This window comes from Eubalaena glacialis, chromosome 4 (genome assembly GCF_028564815.1).
Source record: "Eubalaena glacialis isolate mEubGla1 chromosome 4, mEubGla1.1.hap2.+ XY, whole genome shotgun sequence".
Lineage (NCBI taxonomy): Eukaryota > Metazoa > Chordata > Mammalia > Artiodactyla > Balaenidae > Eubalaena > Eubalaena glacialis.
Genome location: NC_083719.1, coordinates 51917387 through 51938402, shown reverse-complemented (window position 1 = coordinate 51938402; position 21016 = coordinate 51917387). Strand labels below are relative to the sequence as shown.

At 36.2% G+C, this 21016-nt stretch overlaps 1 protein-coding gene and 1 pseudogene across 1 annotated transcript in view; both read left to right on the top strand.

Moving 5' to 3' along the window:
• ADAMTS6 (ADAM metallopeptidase with thrombospondin type 1 motif 6) overlaps positions 1–21016 on the top strand; it is a 259758-nt gene that overhangs the window by 165314 nt on the left and 73428 nt on the right. The window contains exons 12-13 of the mRNA XM_061187844.1: positions 5738–5883; positions 8032–8095. Coding sequence (XP_061043827.1) covers positions 5738–5883; positions 8032–8095 — 210 coding nt within the window. The remainder of the gene's footprint in view (positions 1–5737; positions 5884–8031; positions 8096–21016) is intronic.
• Positions 11461–15705, top strand: LOC133089508 (ribulose-phosphate 3-epimerase-like; annotated as a pseudogene).

Here is a 21016-nt window from a genome sequence, read left to right as displayed (position 1 = left end):
GATCTTTGCGTGAGTCCTGGGGGGTCTGACATCGCTATTACAGCCATTGGATGTTTGCCTGAATAAGCCATTCAAGGACTGAATAAGAACCATATGGTCTGAATGGATGTGCTCAGGGACAGTAGCATTAACCAAAGGAGGAAATTTGATGAGCCCAGACAGTGCGCTGGTACTGTGTGTCCATGGGTCACGCTTCTACAAATCAATCAATGTAACTTTCAGCCAAAAGAACTTTTCTTAGACACGGCATCAACAATAGCCCTTTGGACAGAAATCGGAGGGATGCCATATTTGATGAAATGGTAAACAAAGATCTACACTATAAAAACTCTGATAGCAGTGTTGGCATTATTACTGAACAGGATATTAAGGATAATCAAAACCCAGTCCTTGCAAGCTCTGATGGTGACCACAAAGAAGGTTTCAAATACTTGGTTTATTGCCAAGAGATTGATTTAATGATTCTACAAGCCCCAATTAGAGACATAACCCAGCATTTGGGCTTACATATACATGACATTGATTCCTAATATTTTTGCATGGGAAACACAGGGCTGGATTAGAATAGGATTATTACATGCCCTTCTAAAGCACTGGATATATAATAGGACATTTGCAGCCTTAGATCTTAATTCACTTAAAGTAGAATGTAATATGTTTTGACTGAGTCCCAAACTATAAACACAAGAAGTGAAGAAAGAATGACTCTTCCAGTTGCTCTAGAAATTTAAATAGTATGGGATGACAAGTTCTGATTTAGAATTTAGGCTGAAATAAAATTTAGCATTCCCGCACCTGCAGAGCAGAAAGATAAGGCTTTTAATAGCACTGTGCTCCAACTCTCAGCTTTTCTGATTTAGGAAGAATGTTCTATATTGAATCACCAATATCACTTCCTTTAAAATCTTAGGATTTCCTTAGAGGTATCTTATTCCAGATGCTGGCTAAACCCAGTGCTGGCTGTGGTACAAGATCTACCATAATCACATCCTAAAATATATCTAGTTTTAAAAAAATTATTTTAAAATACTGTATATATACTCATTTTGAAATTTTCCTTTGTAGAATTCTGACATATTTTCAAAGTTAGATTTTTTGATTTATAATATATCTTGCTTAAGACAATTCCCTGATGGAGATCGTGAAATTCAGTGGCCTAACAGAAAGAGATGTGGTTTAATGATGAATAAGTGTTTCTTAAGAAAATAAGTGTTTCACTAGAATATATCATCTTTCTAGATAGTTTTAAAGACATATTTCTTTTATTTAGAAGGAATGTGAAAAACAAGAATGAGCAATATGAGATTTTATTTTTGAATGCGATAGTTTCACTTCTTTCACCTTTCTGAATCTGGTTAAACACACCTGAATTAGCAAAAAGAAAGCCAGATTTATCCAATTTATCTGGATAATTTAGGCTATAGTAATATGACTGATATTTAGAATAGTCCAAAATCACTAGATTGGATATAACCCTTGGGAATAAAGATTAAAAACTAGCTTCCATCTGAATATTGAACTCTTCTAGTTTAAGACATGAAGTAAAATTCTATGCCTATGGAAATAGAGCTTTTACAGTTTTAGCACCTTTAGATTAAAAAAAAAAAGGATAAAAATAGGAAATACAAAACTCAAAATTCTCACCTTTAATGTGCTTGTAGGATTTGTATACTTGAATCTACTTTATTTGGTGTAATCCAGTTATATTAATTATGACTTACATTAAAATCTTAGTATATATTGGTTAATATAGTTATCTAGAAAATTAGCTCAAATAACTTGATTCACTTGAAGTTCCCTATAGGTTTCTTAAAAAACTTATTAAGTTAAATAAGTTTCTTCTGTTAAAATCATGTACTACATCAAGATACTTAATACTACCAGAAGGAGAATTAGCAAAAATTCCAAGGAGATCCTTTCCTATAAACACAAGGTGAGGGGAAAGCACAAAAGAACATTTTGCTAGAGAACAAAATTAAACAAGTCGTTTGATAGATTTTTAACTTCTTTGAGGGTATGTCTGTGTAGAACTAATTTCTATAGTCATCCTAATCCAAATCATATTATAATCAAAAACTAAAGTTAGTCCCCATTTTGTAGTCAGGGAAACTAAAGAAAAGAAACAAATGACTTGCTCTGGACCAAAGAAAGATATTGCTAGAATGAGAGCTCAAGTTTGTAACACAGGATACCCACAGACTGAAGTCATCCCCACATAGACTGAGTTGTTAATTAGTTGTTAAACTAGACACTAGTCTCTTGTCAACTGCTAAATGACTGATACTTATATTATTATTATGAATTCTTCATTCTTTACCCATTAATCTATGTTATTTAACTTTCTGATATAATTGTCTATTATATTATAACTCTATGGAATAGATATAATCAATAGCATAAATTTATGCAGTAAAAGGTTTTAGCAAACCACTTATAGAATACTGCTGCTGTGTAGATATTAACTAATGGTAAGAACTGAGCAACATTTTACAAACTGAATATTTGTATTTATCTTTTACCTTCAGAATAAGTTTTAAAAGGAAAACAAGAGAATTTATGTGACTCTTTCCCTGTGCTACATTTTGTGTGCATCTAGGACACATGTAAAACAATATTATTAAATACTTTAGAATCTACAACTTTCAGTGTTTTTGTGGCCTTCACAATTTCGTCCCCTGAAAAATACAAAAAGTGGGATTTTTTTCCTCTGCTAATTATAAGAATACTCAAGGAGGTATGAAATAACATGTGGTTGTATACTTGCAGCTAAGTGGGTTTTTTTAAAAATCTCTAGTGTTATTTTGTATTTTATGTAGTAAAAACAGTTCAGTAAAATATACTAATGTATTCTTTAATGTCTTCAAATATGTAATCCTACACATCCAATTGATTTTTTTTTTCCACTGTTTTTTTGTGCATATTTGGATAGCTAATCCTTTTCTGCCAGTAAGTGACCTTGGGCAAGTCAACCTCCTTCAGGTTCTGGTTTCCTCATGTGAAAAAATGAAGTGCTTAGACCACATGAATTCTAAAGGCTCTTTGAGCTTTAAGTGCAGCTCTGTGATTATATAAAATAAATGTAAAATCAAATTTTATTGTTATTTGAAATCAGTAATGCTAAGTTTCCAACTTGAAGAAAATAGGCAAATTTTAAGATTTGGAATTTTTTAGTATTAAGTGTCATTAATTGAAACCACAGGAAAAAACAGTAATTGCTGGTTAATACTACATTGCTCAGTTACTCTCATAGGTGCAGGCATAAATATTCTTACACATAGCTACTTGTAATAACAAAAATGTAAAACTGGAGATTATTTGGTCCACTGTTGTGACTTTTATATAGATGAAAATCTAACGCAATTGGTATATCATTATGCACACGGTTGGTGCTCAAGATCAGTTAGGTAAATCATAAGCTGGCAGCTGGAACATTCTCCCTCTCACATGTACATTATTAGCAGCCCTGCTCCCAGAGTTCGTACTGTATTATCAGTTCAGCCAACTACCTCTGCTTCATCATTTTGGACAGATGATTTTCTTTTTCTTCATGGTAATTTTTGTTGCCCAAAACTCGTAATCTTTTTTAATGTCCTACTTTAATATTTATTAGATTTAGGGTCAGAATGTTTGGTCTTATAGCCAACCAAATTTTGACTTCCTCTTGCCTAATTGCTTAGCACTTTTCTTAAGAAGTCCTTTATGTTGTTACAACTACTGTAATATTCGCTGAATGCCAACTACCGGGGAAGCGAAGATGAATATGACTTTCTTTACCCTCCAGTGTCTCCAGTTCCTTCCTGAAATGTAGTAACCAAAACAGGACACAGGATTCTATAATTTAATGTATTCATTCATTCAATAAAGTTTTGTTGCATATCTACTACATTCTAGGCACTGTTCTAGACATTCAGCATTTCCAATTAGAACATTCTGTGATGATAGAAATGTTCTATATCTGCTCTGTCCAAAATCATAGCCGCTAGCCACATGTGGCTATGGGAGCCCTAGAAATGTAGCTAGTGGGTCTAAGGAACTGAATTTTTAATTTTAATTAATTTAAATTTGAATAGCCACATTTGGCTCTCAAGGCTTTTACGTACTAAGGAGAGGAGACAATAAAAATAATGAGGAAGTAATCTGAGAAATAAATATTTAAAGTAGGTGTAAGAGGGGACTAAAACAGGAGGATGTAATCTCTATACATCCTGGAGTAGGGGGAGGGGAGGGTGGAAGGAGTAGTGAAGTACAACCACTTCAGAATAAGAGTGATCAAGGAAAGACCTCTCTGAGTGACACCTGACCTGAGACCAAACGATGAGAAGACAATATAAGGAATCTGAAGAGTATTCCCAGGAGGACCAGCAAACGCAAATGCCCTGAGGAGAGAACAGGTTTAGTGTATGGAGGAAAAGAAATAAGGCCAGTGTGTCTGGAGCATTCTGTACCAGAAAGAGAATAAGGCTGGAGAAGGAGGCAGAGGCTAGGTCACAAAGGCCACCATTGACCAGAGTTAAGGGAAGGAGGAAACCACCACAGTCTTTTAAGCAAAAAAGTGACATAATGCCATAATATGTTTTTAAAAGAGCTCTCTGATAGCTCACTGGAGAATAGATTGATTATAGGTAGAAGAAAGTGAGGCAGGGGGACCAGGTAACAAGCTGTTCTATTTGCTAGTTTGGTCTAGAGTGGTAGTAGTACAAATGGTGAAAGTGAAAGAATTCTGGATATACAGAATTAATATAATAAACTGATTACTTTCAAAGCATCACATGTCATAATCCCTTTACATTTTAATATAATGGTTGAATTTTTATTTAACAATCTAACATTGCTGACAGTTACTCAACTCTAATAATGTTCCCTATTGTTATTCATATAAACAAATGACTTTCATAGCATCAGTATGGTTCATCAAATTTTGATAACTCAGAAAAATGCACCAATAAAAGCCTAGCCTAATGCTTGGTTTAAAAAAAAAATCATTTTTACCAATTCTGCAAATAAGATTTATCATGTTAGAGTTATGAGCTGATTATGTGATGTCTGCATCTCGATAATTTATTCCTGGCTTTCTACTTATGTGCAGTATGTGTGGTTTATTGCAGAGAGTAAAGCTGAGAAGAATTCCAGTACACATGTTCATGCAGGAACTATACACATGGCTAGTCACTGTATATAAGGGTTTTTTTGTACCCTGTCCCTAGTGTCTTGGCATTACTTTTATTATGTCTGCAGCAGTCATGTAGATGAAATGCCACAACACATTCTTTTACTATTGTAGCCTCAACCGGCCTTTTTTTTTTTTTTTAAAGAAAAAGCAATTACCATCATAAAAATTCCTTACTGGGGAACTTTCCATATTGCGTTATCATTCCATGAGTCTAATAATAGTGGAATATAAAGAAAAAAATGTTTTAATACTAAAATATCTAAAAAAGACTTTTGAGGTCTCTATAATGAGAAACACTAAAAGTCTGGAGGAGAAGAAATAAGGAAAAAAGAAGTAAAGTCAAGTTTTTTAGACTCCTGGTACTTGTTAGAGATTTATAAATCATTGCCTAGCTAAAGATAATTTGCAAATCACATGCACCTTTACCAATGTCTAAACACAGTTAAAGAACTCTCAGTCTGTTATCTATTGGGAGAATGCTAATGCCTGACCCTTATGTATTTATTTCTATCCTGATAGCTCTATCTGCCTAAAAGCTAATTCTGTGTTTTCTGTGAAATCTTGCAGTGGTGTTATCAGGGAGATTGTGTTCCTTTTGGCACTTGGCCCCAGAGCATAGATGGGGGCTGGGGTCCCTGGTCACTATGGGGAGAGTGCAGCAGGACCTGCGGGGGAGGCGTCTCCTCATCCCTAAGACACTGTGACAGTCCAGCGTAAGTAGCTAAAGTAAGCCGGAGCCAACAAAAAGACACAGTTGGAAATGATTCAGAGCTGTGGTTTCACATGTTATCTGTAAAAACGTTTCACTAGAGAGCCAAGTGCTTGTCTTCAGAACAAGCAATAGGCACAGGAAAGTGGAGGAGTCTTGTTAGACAGACTTTCTTTTTCTTCTTTTCACCTTACTATGTAACTAAAAATAAAAGAAAAAGAAAAAAGAAAAGCATTGTGTATCTTATCCCAGGTATAGCCAGACTTTTAATCTAGTAATAATCAGATAGATTTCCTCCTCCAAAAACTACTGAATTATGGATGAATCCAGGTCTTGTCTTAGCTACATTACCATTATTCCCAGGAAACATAAGGTCTTTTCACATGTCACATAAAATTATTACTGCTACATTAGTATTAAAAGGACCAATGAGAGCACTTTGAGGGTTGAAATGCCTTGATTCGCATCACAAATCACAATGAAAAGAATACTGCCCATGTGTTAAAATAGTTTCCATTCACATGCCCCCATTAATCACCTTCCGGAGCTGCATCCACTTTTCTCCTCACGATTGTTTTATGCAGGTCAGACTGCTCCTCTCCCACCACTCTTTTTCTCCAGCCGGAGTCCCCCTGGCATAAAGCCAGCCCCATCAGTATTTCTTGCTAGCTGTATTGCTTCTCCCTTCCACCAGTGCCCATTGCAGGTGGATGATTCCTTTAGTTGGTCTTGCGTGTCCTCCTGGAGACTAAACTGCTCCTTAGCTGCTTCTTGTCGAGTGCTCCCATTTCTGTCTAGAGGTCAGGTTGAGGACTTTCTTTCCTGACAATTATTTGGTGCAGAATGGTGTTAAAATATCACTTCTGCTTTTTTCCCCCTGCTGGGGTAGAAGATGGTCTATTTTTATTTTTTATTTTTTCTCATTTTAACTCAGGATACCTGTCTTTGGTTCCTCTCTCTAAATGTCTCGTCTCTTCTCTTTTATTCTTTTTAGCTTGAAATTGTTTCCCTTTGTATTAGTTCTGTGTTTTCATTCTCCCACTTTCTATTACCATCCTGCTAAACAGAGCTCACTGTCACCCACTCATAAAACAGCATTGCCACCACCGTCCCCACTACCTTGTTTTTGTCTGACCAACCCATTTCTCCCAGCTGGTTCAAGCTGGGCCATTTCCTTCCCTTGCTTAAAGTCAGCATTCACTAGCTTTCAAAATATATTCAAAGTGTAACTTTAATTTTCTCATTGATACCTGTGGGCCAAAATTATAATTGAGACTTGATCTTTTTAAAACAAGTGCAGAATAGTTAACCTAAGTTCAACTGCAGGCTACTGTAATTTAATAATCAAAAGTATAAAACCCTATGATAATAAATAATATACCCAAATACTTAAGAGAATGACTTGGACCTCTTTTAAAAGAACAAGTTAGTTTTTTCCATTCAAAAATTGCATGTCCAAATAATAGCATATGACTTTCTCTAATGTTAAATACTCCAAAAATTAATTTATATATAACACGTGTTTAACATCCTAATTTGAATGTAATATAAAGTATCTATATAATGTAAGCCTATCTTAGATTTAGATTTAATTTTTTGAAACTGAAGTTTTTAAAACTTCATGTAATATTTGAATTGAGATAGAAATTTATTTCTGAATTAAAAACTTTGAACTGAAGCTATTTCCAGGGAGTTATTTTGTGTCCTTTCCTTATTTCCAGTCTGGAAAAAAACACAAACTTTCCATTTTCTACTTGGTGAACATATAGTATCAGATTATGTGTTTTGTTGAATATGATTCAAATGGCTTTTCATTATAAATGATTTTTAAACTCATTGTGTTGAGCTGAATACCTGTTTACTATGATAATTAGAAAATACATTGATTTAATTGCATTTTCTTAAGAATGTATATCATCACAATTAAGAGCCTTATAAAGTTACTCATAGTAGATTGCCTTAATTTTTTGTTCAACAACCATAATCATTATTGCTGACTATCACCAGCATGATTATTATTTTAATAACTAATAAAATGTCAAATTTTTTATTTTCTTAAAGTAAATATTAATATGTTTTCATCAAGCAATATATATGCTGTTTATGTGGTTAGATATATTATATTCACATGTTAAACAAAATGTGTTTGCAGACCTTCAGGAGGTGGAAAATATTGCCTTGGGGAAAGGAAACGGTATCGCTCCTGCAATACAGATGTAAGTAAAACCAAACTCTGCTATGAAAAATTAGCTTACATTTCCCCTAGAGCAGGGAAATTTTTTTAATTGTGAGCTATTTGATCAGAAATCCATGTGCGTGAGGGTCACATGAATTTTTGAAACTGAATGGAACCAGCCTCAGGTCCATCAATTCCTTTAAGAGTCAAGAGGAAGCTCCAGCACTAGAAGCAAATACACTCTCCCCCAGTAGGAATCAAGAGAGAGAGACACACCCCCTGAACTTCCCTGGCCCCCCAACACTCACAGCTTTGCCACCGTTATCTTTCTTGAGTTCAAGAAACAAGGATTAATCTTATTATAGCCTGTATTCCATTTTATGTTTGCCACTGCAAGAAGTCCCAGACTTCCATGTCACTCCTCATCTCTTGCCATCCAATTCCATAAATCTCTGCATATCCCTTCTTCTGTTTCCTATCCCTGCCCAACCACCAAAACTCTTCTGTGCCCTCAGAAACTCGTGGTCCATCATCAGCAAAATCCCTTACATCCTGACATCTCTGAATTTTTCTTCCCTTCACCTTCTTGTTCTAATGGAAACTGGCTCTCCTCTGAAGATACTGCTTCCTCTGCAGGCCTCTAAAGTGAGGGACATGTATTTTCTCCCTTAGCTCTTGAAAGACTGGGCCTGGAAGTGAATTGACTATCTTCTTTATATCTTATTACTCCTCCCAGATAATTTTTCCTTCCTCCTATCTAAAAACCACAGCTTTTAATTTCATATCATCAGACTATTACCCACACTCCCACACTATTCCTCACTCTTACGCTCTCCAACCCTATGCCTATCCTAATACTTGTTTATTCATAAACATGTGGATGATTTTTTCAACATCTTCTCTTCTGGGTTTTTCCATAACCATACAAACATGCTGTTATTTCTCCTATTTTGAGAAAAACAAAACCAAAAATACTTACCATATCTAATTCCTCTTCTCATTTTTCCCTAAAATTGCTCATATAAAGTTTTTGCCTCCAACATTCTACTGAAAATGTTCCTGTCAAGTCAAAGATGTCTTCCATGTTGCTAAACCCAATAATCAGTTCTGAGTGTTTATTTTACTTGATCTTTACCAGGCTTCCATGACACTATAGCTTTTTGGTTGTCCTTCTATATTGCTACTTATTCTTTCTCATTCTCCTTTGCTGGTTCCTATTCTTTTCTCTGACTTCTTAATGTTAGAGTACCCAGGACTTAGCCCCTTGGTCTTTTTCTCTGCCATACCAATACTCATGTCTTTGGTGATCTCATCCAGCTTCATTGCTTATGATACCATTCATATGTTATTTGACCCCAAATTTATATTTTCATCCCAGACTTCTTCCATGGATTTCAGACTCATATCTTACCATTTATTAGACTTTTAATAGACATGTACTATTTAACATGTCCAAATGCTGTCTCCAAAACATTTCCACAAACATGTTCTTCCAGCAGTTTTTCCCATCTCATATGTCAACTTCATCTGGCTCAAGCCAAAAACCCTTGAGTCATTCTTGATTCCTTTCTCTGTCTCACAGACTATATCCAGTCCCTCAGAAAATCCCATTGGCTTTGCCTTCAAAATATATCATGGATCTGACTTCTTCTCACTGCCTCTACTGCTACCTACCACCCTTTCACTGGGTTACTCTAAGGAGCGTTTTCAGTGGATTTCCAGATACTACTCTTGCTCCCTACAGTCCTCAGTGTAAGAGGCAGAGTGATTCAGTTTCAGTACATCCTTTACCCAAGACCTTTCGATGGCTCCCTGTTTTACTTAAATCCAAAGTTCTTACAAAGGCCTGCAAGGCCTTCACAATCTGGCCTTCTATTACTTCTCTGAACTCATCTTTTATTATCTTCCTCCTTATTCACTCTGCTCCAGCCACACGGGCCTCCCTCCTTGTACATGCCAGGCATGCTCCCAATGTAGGGCTTTTGCATTGGCTGTTCCCTTTGCCTTGTATACTCTTCCAACCCAAATATCTACATCGCTAACTCCCTTACCTCACCTTTACTCAGCTGTCATCTTCTCAATGAGGCCTGGCTTGAATACTGTATTTAAAGTTGCAACCCTCCCTACTCCCTACAACCCTGGGATTCCTAGTCTTCCTTACCCTGCTCTATTTCCCCTCATACTACCTCTAACACGCTCTATAGCTTATTTATCGTATTTAATTCTATTAAATTTACATCTTGAATTCATTACATGTAGCTTCAATTACAATGATTATATTGTTTCCAGCATTATTTATTCATTCACTCAACAAATAATTGAGTGCTTACTCTTTATCAGACTGTGATAGAGTGAGAGAGGCTCTGCCCTCAAGGATTTTATAATTTCTTGGGAAGTCGCAGAAAATCACAATGCAGGGTGATAAGTGATATGATATGATATGATATGATATGATACGATATATGATATGATATGATAGAGTAAGTATGGAATGCTATAAAACATGTGGAATTGTCACATAGCCTAATTAGGGATTTAAGGATTTCTTCCCATGGGAAGCTAAAGATCTGAAAGGGCAAATTGTAGCTGACCAGAAAAGAAGGAAGTGACAATGAAAGCATTCTAGGCACAAAGAAAATTAAGTGCCAGGTGGGTAGGTTAAAAGATTTAGCCTCAGATTTATGCTTTAGATAAAAATGGGTTAGGGAAAGGTGAGATTACAACAGAACAGTAAACAAATCACGAAGAATTTAAGGATACTGGTGAGAATGACGTGCTGAGCCATGCACTCTATACTAGGGAATGACAGTGGAGTCTAAAGAAGGCTAACGGGGAGAAAATTAAGGATGTAACTTTGAAAAATCCATAAAAATTAAAGAACCAGTGTTGTAGGAAAAACAGGGTGAGAGAGAGAGCAGGTGAGGGGATCAGAGAGTGGAATGTATTTGAATTTAAGATATGAGAAGTGAGGGGCTTCCTTGGTGGCGCAGTGGTTGAGAATCTGCCTGCCAGTGCGGGGGACACGGGTTCGAGCCCTGGTCTGGGAGGATCCCACATGCCGCGGAGCGGCTGGGCCCGTGAGCCACAATTACTGAGCCTGCGCATCTGGAGCCTGTGCTCCGCAACAGGAGAGGCCACGACAGTGAGGGGCCCGCGCACCGCGATGAAGAGTGGCACCCGCTTGCCGCAACTAGAGGAAGCCCTCACACAGAAACGAAGACCCAACACAGCCAAAAATAAATAAATAAATAATTTAAAAAAAAAAAAAAAGATATGAGAAGTGAGACTGTTCTCAGTGGGAACAAATCTGGAGTGTGGCCATGGGAGTGCATGCCTAACCTTGAGTGGAGGTGAAGGAGTTCTAGGAATGTTAAGGCTAGGGAGTTTGGGGAGTCTTCCGTGTGGATGTTGGATTCACTCAGGATGTTATTAGGACTTGGAGTGTGTAGTGAGACTGTGAAGCAGGTATCAAGCTCTTTAACAAATGAGGGGAAATGACCATCATAAGGTTAGGAGAAAGCAGTGATGAAACTAAATAGTGATTTGGATGAATAACATGAATCTCGGAAAATAGAGGTTTTATGCAAGGGAAGAAGAATGGAGTACCTACTGCATATTAGACTGTGTTAGGTAGGAGTGAGAAAGGCAAACCCACCTCTCAATTCCCATCTATTTCTGTTATGTAGTTGTAGGGGTGGGCACACATTTTGGGTCTAATAACACAGGTGCTATACAATATGAATAATGTATGATAGGTAACAGAAAAAGGAAAAAAAACATGCCAGACACACATGCCAGGCTTGTTGCATTTTACCCACGAACTATGTTTTAGATGCTCAGATTGTGGAGTTTGTTATTGGTAGATTGACATTTCTATTACTATCTTTGTCTTCTGTTTCAGCTTTTTGCAAATGTTAAGGAGATATATTTAACATATATGTATCATGAATATACAAATAATTATGTTTTCTTCATTAATCTTGTCTCTACTAGTTCAAAATTTGAGACAATTCAGTTACCACACCAAACTTTATTTTCATGCTATCCAAGTTAATAAAGCTGTCTGAACATAAGTTGTATAAACTGGAGCCTTTTAAAATGTAATCTAATACATGAAAATTTAAACTTTCAAAACACGTAATCTAGCCCAGCACTGTCCAAGACAACGTTCCTCAGTGATGGAAATATTCTATCTGTGCACCGTCCAACCTGGTAGCCAGTAGTCAAATTAGCTTTTGAGTACTTGAAATGCGCCTAGTGCAACAGAAGAACAGAATTTTTAAGTTTAACTAATTTAAATTTGAATAGCCACATGCGGCTGGTGACAACTGTACTGGGCAGCACAAAGCTGTTATGAAGAAGATTGTATCTGTTAATCCCAAATCCCTAATTTATCCCTCCCCCTTCCCCTTTTGCTAACCATAAGTTTGTTTTCTATGTCTTTGGGTCTGTTTCTGTTTTGAAGCACAGGGGACTATATTCAATATCTTATAATAACCAATAGTGAAAAAGAATCTGAAAAAGAATATATATAATATATATATATAACTGAATCACTTTGCTGTACACCTGAAACATTGTAAATCACGTATACTTCAATTTAAAAATATTTAACAGTATAAAAAGAAGACTGTAAATATTATGTATAAAATTCTCAAAACAAGTCAAATCAATCTTAGTTCATTTTAGAAACAAACGTGAAATTTCTATTTTTGGTAATGACAGATTATTCTGACAGAAAAATTTTTTAGATTGCTGAATAAGATTTTTTTTTAACATTTTAAAATCAGCAAAGAGCTGACCAGATAGTAAGGGAAATGCCCTAAGGTCATATTTTTTTAAGGCAAACTCAAAAGCATCAAAAAGGAAACATCAGAACAACTAAGGTACTCTTACTCTGACAATATTCAGAGAAGAGATTAAGTGCTCCAGTGTGTCTTAAGTATATGAAAAGTTTTTTCCGAAGCTTGTCCCCTGCTACCTCAGCAGACTTCCTTCATGTTTTATTGGCCAGGAGGCCGAATGCCCACCCTTAACCCAGGCATGGGCAAAAGGAATGGTATTACCATAATTGGTTTTGACTAATCCAGATATGCCCCTAACATGGGGTTAGAGTCATTTTCTCTGAGAGGTAGATTCCTGAGCAAAAATCAGAATTCTGTTAGCAAGAAAGTAGGGAGTGATAGATACTGAGTATGCCACAGATGTCTGCATCAGAGCTCTTTTAGTTTCCATCTTTACGAGTAGAAGTAGCATCAACAAAAGTAGTAACGGTAGTAGTAGGACTAGTACTAGTAGTAGTACCAGTAGTAGTAGTAGTGATGGTAGTAGCTGCTGCTAACATTTATTGAGCACTTACTACATACCAGACCTATTATTTTAACCATATTTTCTTTCCATACTGAGAGTTCTCCTCAGTGGTGAGTTGACTTGGTAAGATATTTTTAATTTCCATTTGTTCAATATAAATCTAGAAAAACTATGCTCTAAAGTTGTGTTATAATCTGTTTTGTTACAGCCTTGTTTCTGCAACACAAATTAGCTCATAAGTGACTGAGTTATTTTGTGCCGCTAAGAAATATAGCAGCTGAAGTCAAACTACGTTTTGGCTTTATACAGCTGAACAGCTGATGAAAATTGTACTGTACATGATGACCATTCACCTCACACTCTTCTTTTTGTTCACTTTGGCCACATGCTCTGTCATTTCTGTGTGTGTTATTGTGTGTTTCTGCCTGTTCTTTGTACATTGGCCTCTTGTCTCTATAGTGTATAATGTTTTAAATGTTCTTTTTTTTTTTTTTCTATAATGCCTGGGTGTCTGTGTGAACTACCCTAATTTAAGGGACTCAAGATAGTATACTTGTCTTTTATCAGATCAGCCTCCTGCCTTAGTGCATGTTTTATTTAATTTAATACTTTACACATCATATTGAGTGACCCTGTAAATAAGATGTGAGAGAAAACTTTCCAATTAGTTAGAATCAGTTTGACAGTCAAGACCTAGAAAACAATTCATAGGCATTGTTGCTTGTCATTTGTGATCCAAGAGCTTTTCTGGAGACTTAAAGAGGGATAAAACAATGGATAAATTCAAATGATCCTAGAAGAATTTTCAAATCAGTGTCCAGAATGAGATTATGTTAGGCAATCAAACAGTAAGAGCACCAGGGTTCCTTATCTAATGTCATGAATCTTTGAGGCTTGCTCTCTGCTTTCTAACTTAAGCATGTTATAATAGAAAATAGGAAATCTAGGAGATATAAGCCTGATTAACATATATTTGATACATCCTACTTGCATTTCTTTTAAGATCTTGCGACCCATTCCAAACAACCTATCAGTTTGCTGTATAGTATAGCAGTTTTGACCCTATCTTTTCTGTGATTGACCAGCTGGTACTATAGATTACAGCTTAGTTCTTACGTTTTTACATATAATAATAATTATAATTATTATTTATAACTCTCTTATTAGAATTGAATTAGCTTCATTAAAATCACAACAGAATAGAATAAATTAGAAAATCAGAAGAAAAGGAAAAATAATATAAGGCTGGGATCAGTACCTTAAATATGTACCACAAGGTCCTTTCACTCACTAAAAGTGGGCCATAGATTTTGCTCTGAGTTTCCTAGTAACCTGAGTAAAGAAGCAAACACTATCAGTTCTAAGATTCATAATGTCTGATAGCTATGACAAAAGGAGATATATCCACAAAGGAACACTTCATTATTTTGAAGCTTTGATACTTCTCCTGTGTGGATCCCTACACTAGTGAATCAGATTGAAACATACAAGGCTGACAGTATTCTCTTTGCTTAGGTTTGAGGAGAAATTGGACCTAGAACCAATGCAGGCCAGTCTTAAAAAGTGGCAAGCACAAAAACAAGATAGCCACACTTTCTCCCTAATGCCAGTGTAATTCCTACCACAGACATTTGAAGGGTACAGGAATGGTAAGAAGAGAAGAGCTCTCCAGTGGAAAGACAACAGTGTTCCCATTAAGTCCTGTCCTACTTACCCCAGTTTCAAAGAAAGCGATCCACAGAAATAGAAGAGGCAACTTATAAAGAGAGAATCTTTAAGATTTTAAAATAAAACAGAAAAGGATAGCCAGCTGTAAAATTGGCCTGACCACTCCTAACAGCAACATAACCAGCCTAGAGGCCAAAGGTATTCACACAATAGACTCTGAGGCTGGTTATCTGCATCAGGATGTATTGGATGTGCAGTTTGTTCCCTGCATCACCATTGGTCACCCTCAGGAGCCTTCAAAACCATCTAGAAAAAGATTCATTCTTTGACATTCACATCATGGTCTCTAGGACAGAATACCAGGTAAAGACAACAGCTGTGGCAGGAACAAATGAATATGCTTTTTGCCTTGAAGCTACTGAGAAACCAGGAGCATCTACTAAAGACATAGGATATTTGGATGAAGTTTGCTCTCACCATTAAACCAGGAACTTCAATAGAATATTTGGGATCATAAACTAATCTAATAGATATGGTCTTAGGGAACTTGGGTTTGGAGAGCAGAGATTTATGGAAGTCATGATGCTGAGGGTTCATTGTTTGAGGACACAGTTCCCCTCTTAGGACTTAAAGATAAATGATTGATAAGGTCCTGACAGTTTTTATAAATGAGCAAATGTAGGAACTAGCATGATTATCAGGTAGTGCCATTATGAGAAATAAAGACCCCAGATCTATGCTCAATCTTCTAAAAACTGTTTGCTCAAGAGCTGCTCAAAAAATACTTTATTATGTATATGGAATCTCCCTTTTATTGACACAAAAGAATATTGACTATTAAGCAGGCACTTCTGCTTTCCTGAGCAATTTTTCACTGCAGTGACTGAAACTATCATGCAAAATGTACTCAGAGGGTAAAAGTTGGTGTACATAGTATAAGTATTTTAAGTAGCAGAATTTATAGGTCAGTGTTATAAATACTTGAAAACTTGATATTTGTCAAGAGTAAAAATATTGCTATATTGAGGTTATAAACCAAATTTTATATAAAAGCCTAAAGAAGAAATATTAGCTACTGTACAAAGGACTCTTCTACATTTCTAAAAAGAATGTCCTGGTGTTGCTTGGCTATTTGCCAGAAAATCCTTGTGTTTTTCCTATTCCATTTTATTTGTGATTTGCATGTCTGCTTGATAATGTGACTAGGATAGAACTTCTGGTGAAAAGCCTAAGCTCCACCTTGGCTGAGGTGAAGTCATATTATTCTTGCATCTTAAGCATCTCATTTCCTCCTTTATTTTATGCATTAAAACTATAAAAAATTATGGAGACGAAGGATTTTCCAGGTTATCTGTGGTCTGTTCTAAAATTTAAGCATAGGTTATGTAGTACAGGGACATTTTTTCAGTCAGCTTTGCTAGAGGCGCATGCTGTTCTGCAGTTTTTTTCTTCTTCATTGCGTAAGGTCATTAAATGGTGTCATTGCCTTGGTTGTGGTACACAGGAAAAGTATAGCCTATATTCGGAAGTAGTACTGTAGTGAAAAAAGTATGGACTTTGGATTCAAACTGACTTAAATTTAATCCTGACTCTAACAAGATTGTTTCTATTTTACCTTGACAAGATATCTAACTTCACGGAACTCCTATATAAAGAGTATAATTATATCAAACTTGCAGGGTTGTTTGAGAATTAAAAGAAGTAACACTTTAAAACATCTAGTGCTATTCCTGGTACTTAATCTGTATTTACTACAGTGTAGCTATTACTGTATACACTTATGTTTTATAGATTACAAAGTACTTTTTATATAACCTAATCAAATCTTCAAATCACTTTTATAAAGGGAAGGACAGGGTTTTGTTTTGTTTTGTTTTTTAATATTTTAAAATGAGGAACTAAAGCTCAGCAACAGGCTAGTGTCTTGGAAGGGATTCAGTAAGGCATAGAATTCCTGAGTGCTGCTCTAGCACTCTTAGAACAGATGGAGCCTTTGGGCGGTGGGTGTGGCAAAGTAAGCTCTGAAAGAGTTTGGTCACCTTTGACATTGTCTTACTTCCAGTCTAACCTTACCCTGCAGCAGAACCAGATAGCTGAGGACATTATGAAACTACAGACCTTGCCCCCAGGGAAAGGTGTGGGGTAAGTGATGCCAAGGTACAGAGTTGATCCATTAACAGTGTTATAACTGTGTCCCAAGTTATAATTAGAAAACATATATGTATCAACCACATTATTCTCATATACTTCAATATACTTATAAAAGTATACTTTCATATATATGTATATATATGTGTGTGTATGTATATATGTATAGATATATGTATATATACATATATATATAAAATGGCAAAAAATAGCAGGAGCAGTGTCATTAATCTTTAGTATGAATTTTATAGAGTGCATCTTGTTGTGAGAAATAAAGATTAGCTTTTAAGCACAGAATAGAGCTTGCTTATTTATTTTGTTCTTTAAAGCGACATTTAAAAAATCACAAAGTAAAAGTTTGTTTCTTAACATTTTTACAGGCTTAGGGGAAAGGGTCATGCTATGGATAGACGACATTTAAATTAAATTTAGGCCATACAAGGCATATAGAAATAGCTTTAATTTTGAAAACTTGCATACAAGATTATGGTATCAAACATGATGGCTAGATTTAAGTTTGTCTAGACAATGTTGGTTTATCAGGCTTTTGTTTTCTTTTTCTTCAAAAGTAAAGGTACAGTGAAATTACTCCCCCAAAAGCAGAAACTATTTGGGGGAGAAAATATGAGAAGTTTGCCTCAAAACTGGGGTTGAAATGATTCACCACCTGCATTGAACACTAAATTTAACCTTGGAAATGCCCTTGTGAATTACTTTAATGAGCTAATTAGTACCTGATAATTAGGAAATCAGGAGTTTTGTTTGCAACTAGTAAAAGAGGGTATGGAAGCAAGGCTTTTGTTAGCCCATGTGGCATCTTTATGTGTATCACTCCTGTCTGGGTGAACAAGCAGAAATATGTCCCTTCTTCACAGTCTCAGGTCAAGTGCATGACTTGCTAAGCAAAGCAAAGGTTGAAATCCAGCCTCCACTGATGCTCCTTCAACTAACAGGGTATAATTGACTAAGAGTATGTTGCTATCCTGAAGAAAAAGAACATTAAATTTGGGGAGTGTAGAAGGTTGGTCTAGTGTAATAGTGAAGAAGCACAAGTGCATCTGGCATGAAAGTAAGAAAGGAAGAAGCAGCAGAAGGTGGGAAAGAGAGAGAAAGGGAGTAGAAGAACAAAATGCCAGTTTTGCTCAGTTTGCTGTGTTCCCTGAGGCTGTAGGAATCCTGGCATCTTCCCAGCCTGTAGGAATGCTGGTATCTTCCCAGCCTACGCATCTTTTTTTAGGAAGAAAAGAGGAAAGGAAAAGGGGGGAAAGAGTTTCATTCTCGGCTTGCTTCTCACTCTTTATTACCCGTAAGACATAATACAGTATTTGCAGAATTTTCCTCATTTGGAAAACATTTTGGGATGTATTGCTCTTGAAGGTAAGGGTATTTGGGGTGTATTTTGCAAATGAAAAAAAGAAGGCACAAAGAGATTCTGGGACTTTCCAAGGTCACCTATTCTTTGGGATAAAATCCAGATTACAACTCTAGTAACAGAAATGCTCCTAGACAGTTGGTCAGCAGAAGCTGAGATTTCTTTCTGCAGCAACTTTTATGCCCCAAGGAATTTTTTTTTTTTTTTTTTAGATTTATCTACCAATAAAAAGCATAGTCAAAGGAGATTCTTTTAATCTATCAGTATAACTGGAAGCATAAGATAGTCTATAGAATGTGCTAACTTACATATTTCTCTAAAAAAAAAAAGTAGTGAAAAAAGATACTAATATTAACTTTTTGTATCTTTGAAAATACTAAGATCAAAAGATACTGAGGCCTGCAGTGTTGCTTTCTGAATTTATGTGGGGCCCTGCTGGTTACTTTTTAGAGAAGAGGATGCTTGATAAGTGTTAACACTAGGAGGCTGAAAACCTGTCAGGCTTCACATAAAAAATTTGTTGCTTATGCCTACTGTTTTCTGTTGCGGTTTCTGCATAGTGTCAACATTTATTATACTTAAGTAACTTAAAAAGCATTACTCCCTAAACTCTCCACTATTCTTAAACAAAACAAAAATATACTTTATGTAATTTTTCCTTAAGAAATTACTCTTTTCTTTGATCTCTCTCACTCTTTGCAGCCGGAATACACAACTCCTACTGAGCTTATTTCTAATCAACACAGATTCAGAGCATTCACTGAAGGAAACATTTAAATCAAGAGAACAGAACACTAGCTGATATATGCTAGAAACAGAAAGGCATGGGATCAAGTCCCCAAGTCTACTACAGTTTCCAATTACGGCACCTTCCATTTTCCATGTTTTTCTGTGAACATCCTAAACACTCCTGCCTCAGGGCTTTTGCATTTAATGTTTCCTGGAACACTCTTTTCACAGGTTTATACGTAAGTCACTTCCTCAATTTCTTTTAACTCTCTGCTCAAGTGCCACCTTATCAGAGAGAATTTCTCTTGCTCTACCATTTAAAACAACTCCCTCACCCGCGCCCAGCCCACCCCGCCACCTTAGTACCCTGCTTTATTTTTCTTCTTTCTCATCTCCAACTACAGTGAGCTCCAGGAAAACAGGGACCTAATCTGATTGGTTTATTCTCCAGAGCCTAGATCATATATTATATATAAAAGCTTTTTATATATATTTGCTGAATATAAAAAAGACACTTAAGGCCAGTTCTTGGTGCCTGGTTTTAAGAGTACTGATGACGAGTTATTATGTCCCCATAGGAAAGCCATCAAGGTCTAGATACCTTTCAATAAGGGATTAGATTTGTTCAGTGTGGGTCCAGAAGAAAGGCACAAGACCACTGGGTTATGGGAAGGAAGACAGATTTTGGCTGAAAGAAAGAACCAGATGATAATTGCAGCTGTCTGAAAAGTATTTGATCTATCTTTCTGTAGATTATGCAGATTGTATGACCACTTTGGGGGTAACTGTACAGGAAGTTTAAGAGTTTTGTGCAAATTATATTATATTCTGACATCAATTCTTAAAAGTGTATGATTCTGTATTGACTCAAAAATTAATAATTGAGCTTGGTTCTTCTGCAAAATGCTGCCAGACAGATGTATCTATATGTTAACACCCGAAATAAGGGGTTGGCAAATTGCACCTTCTGGGGCAAATTAGGCCCATCGCCTCTTTTTGTAAATAAGATTTTAGTGGAACACAGCCCTGACTGTCATTTACGTAATGTTTATGGCTTCTTTCACACTATAATATCACAGTTGAGTAGTTGTAACAGAGGTTATATGGCCCACAAAGTCTAACATATTTACTGTGTGGCCCTTGACAGAAAAAATTTGCCAACCTCTGCCCTTAATCAATAAATTGCAAAATGTAACACAAGGAAACATATCTCTATTCAGTCTCCCGAGTACCACTACCACTACTACCATTTCCTCCTCCTTCTCCTCCTTCTTTTCTCCTTCTTCATCATCATCATCATCATCATCATCATCATCATCATCATCAACTATTTTATCTGTAAACATCCAACCATAATAATATAAACCACTCTAAATATTTAAACAGAGGGAATCTAATGCCAAGAATTAGTTACGTGGATAATGGAAGAGGCTGACAAGCCCATAGATCAGCGTCAGCAGAAAGATACCACCACTCCTACCAGAAAAACATAGGAAGGAGGTAGTTTTATTAAAGCCTAGAGGCTGAAATCACACAGCAGAATCTGGAACCATACAATTGGGGGTGGGGGTGGCTGTTGTTTGATGTTGGAGCCACAAAAATATTCCGCTTCTGCCTAAGATGCTGCTTGAGGTAGAGAGGAAATGAGAGAAATACCCTGGCTTCTCCCACTAGTGCCTTCCATTGCCTGAACTCAACCAGAAGTCAGCTGACACAGAGGCCTAGGAAATGGAG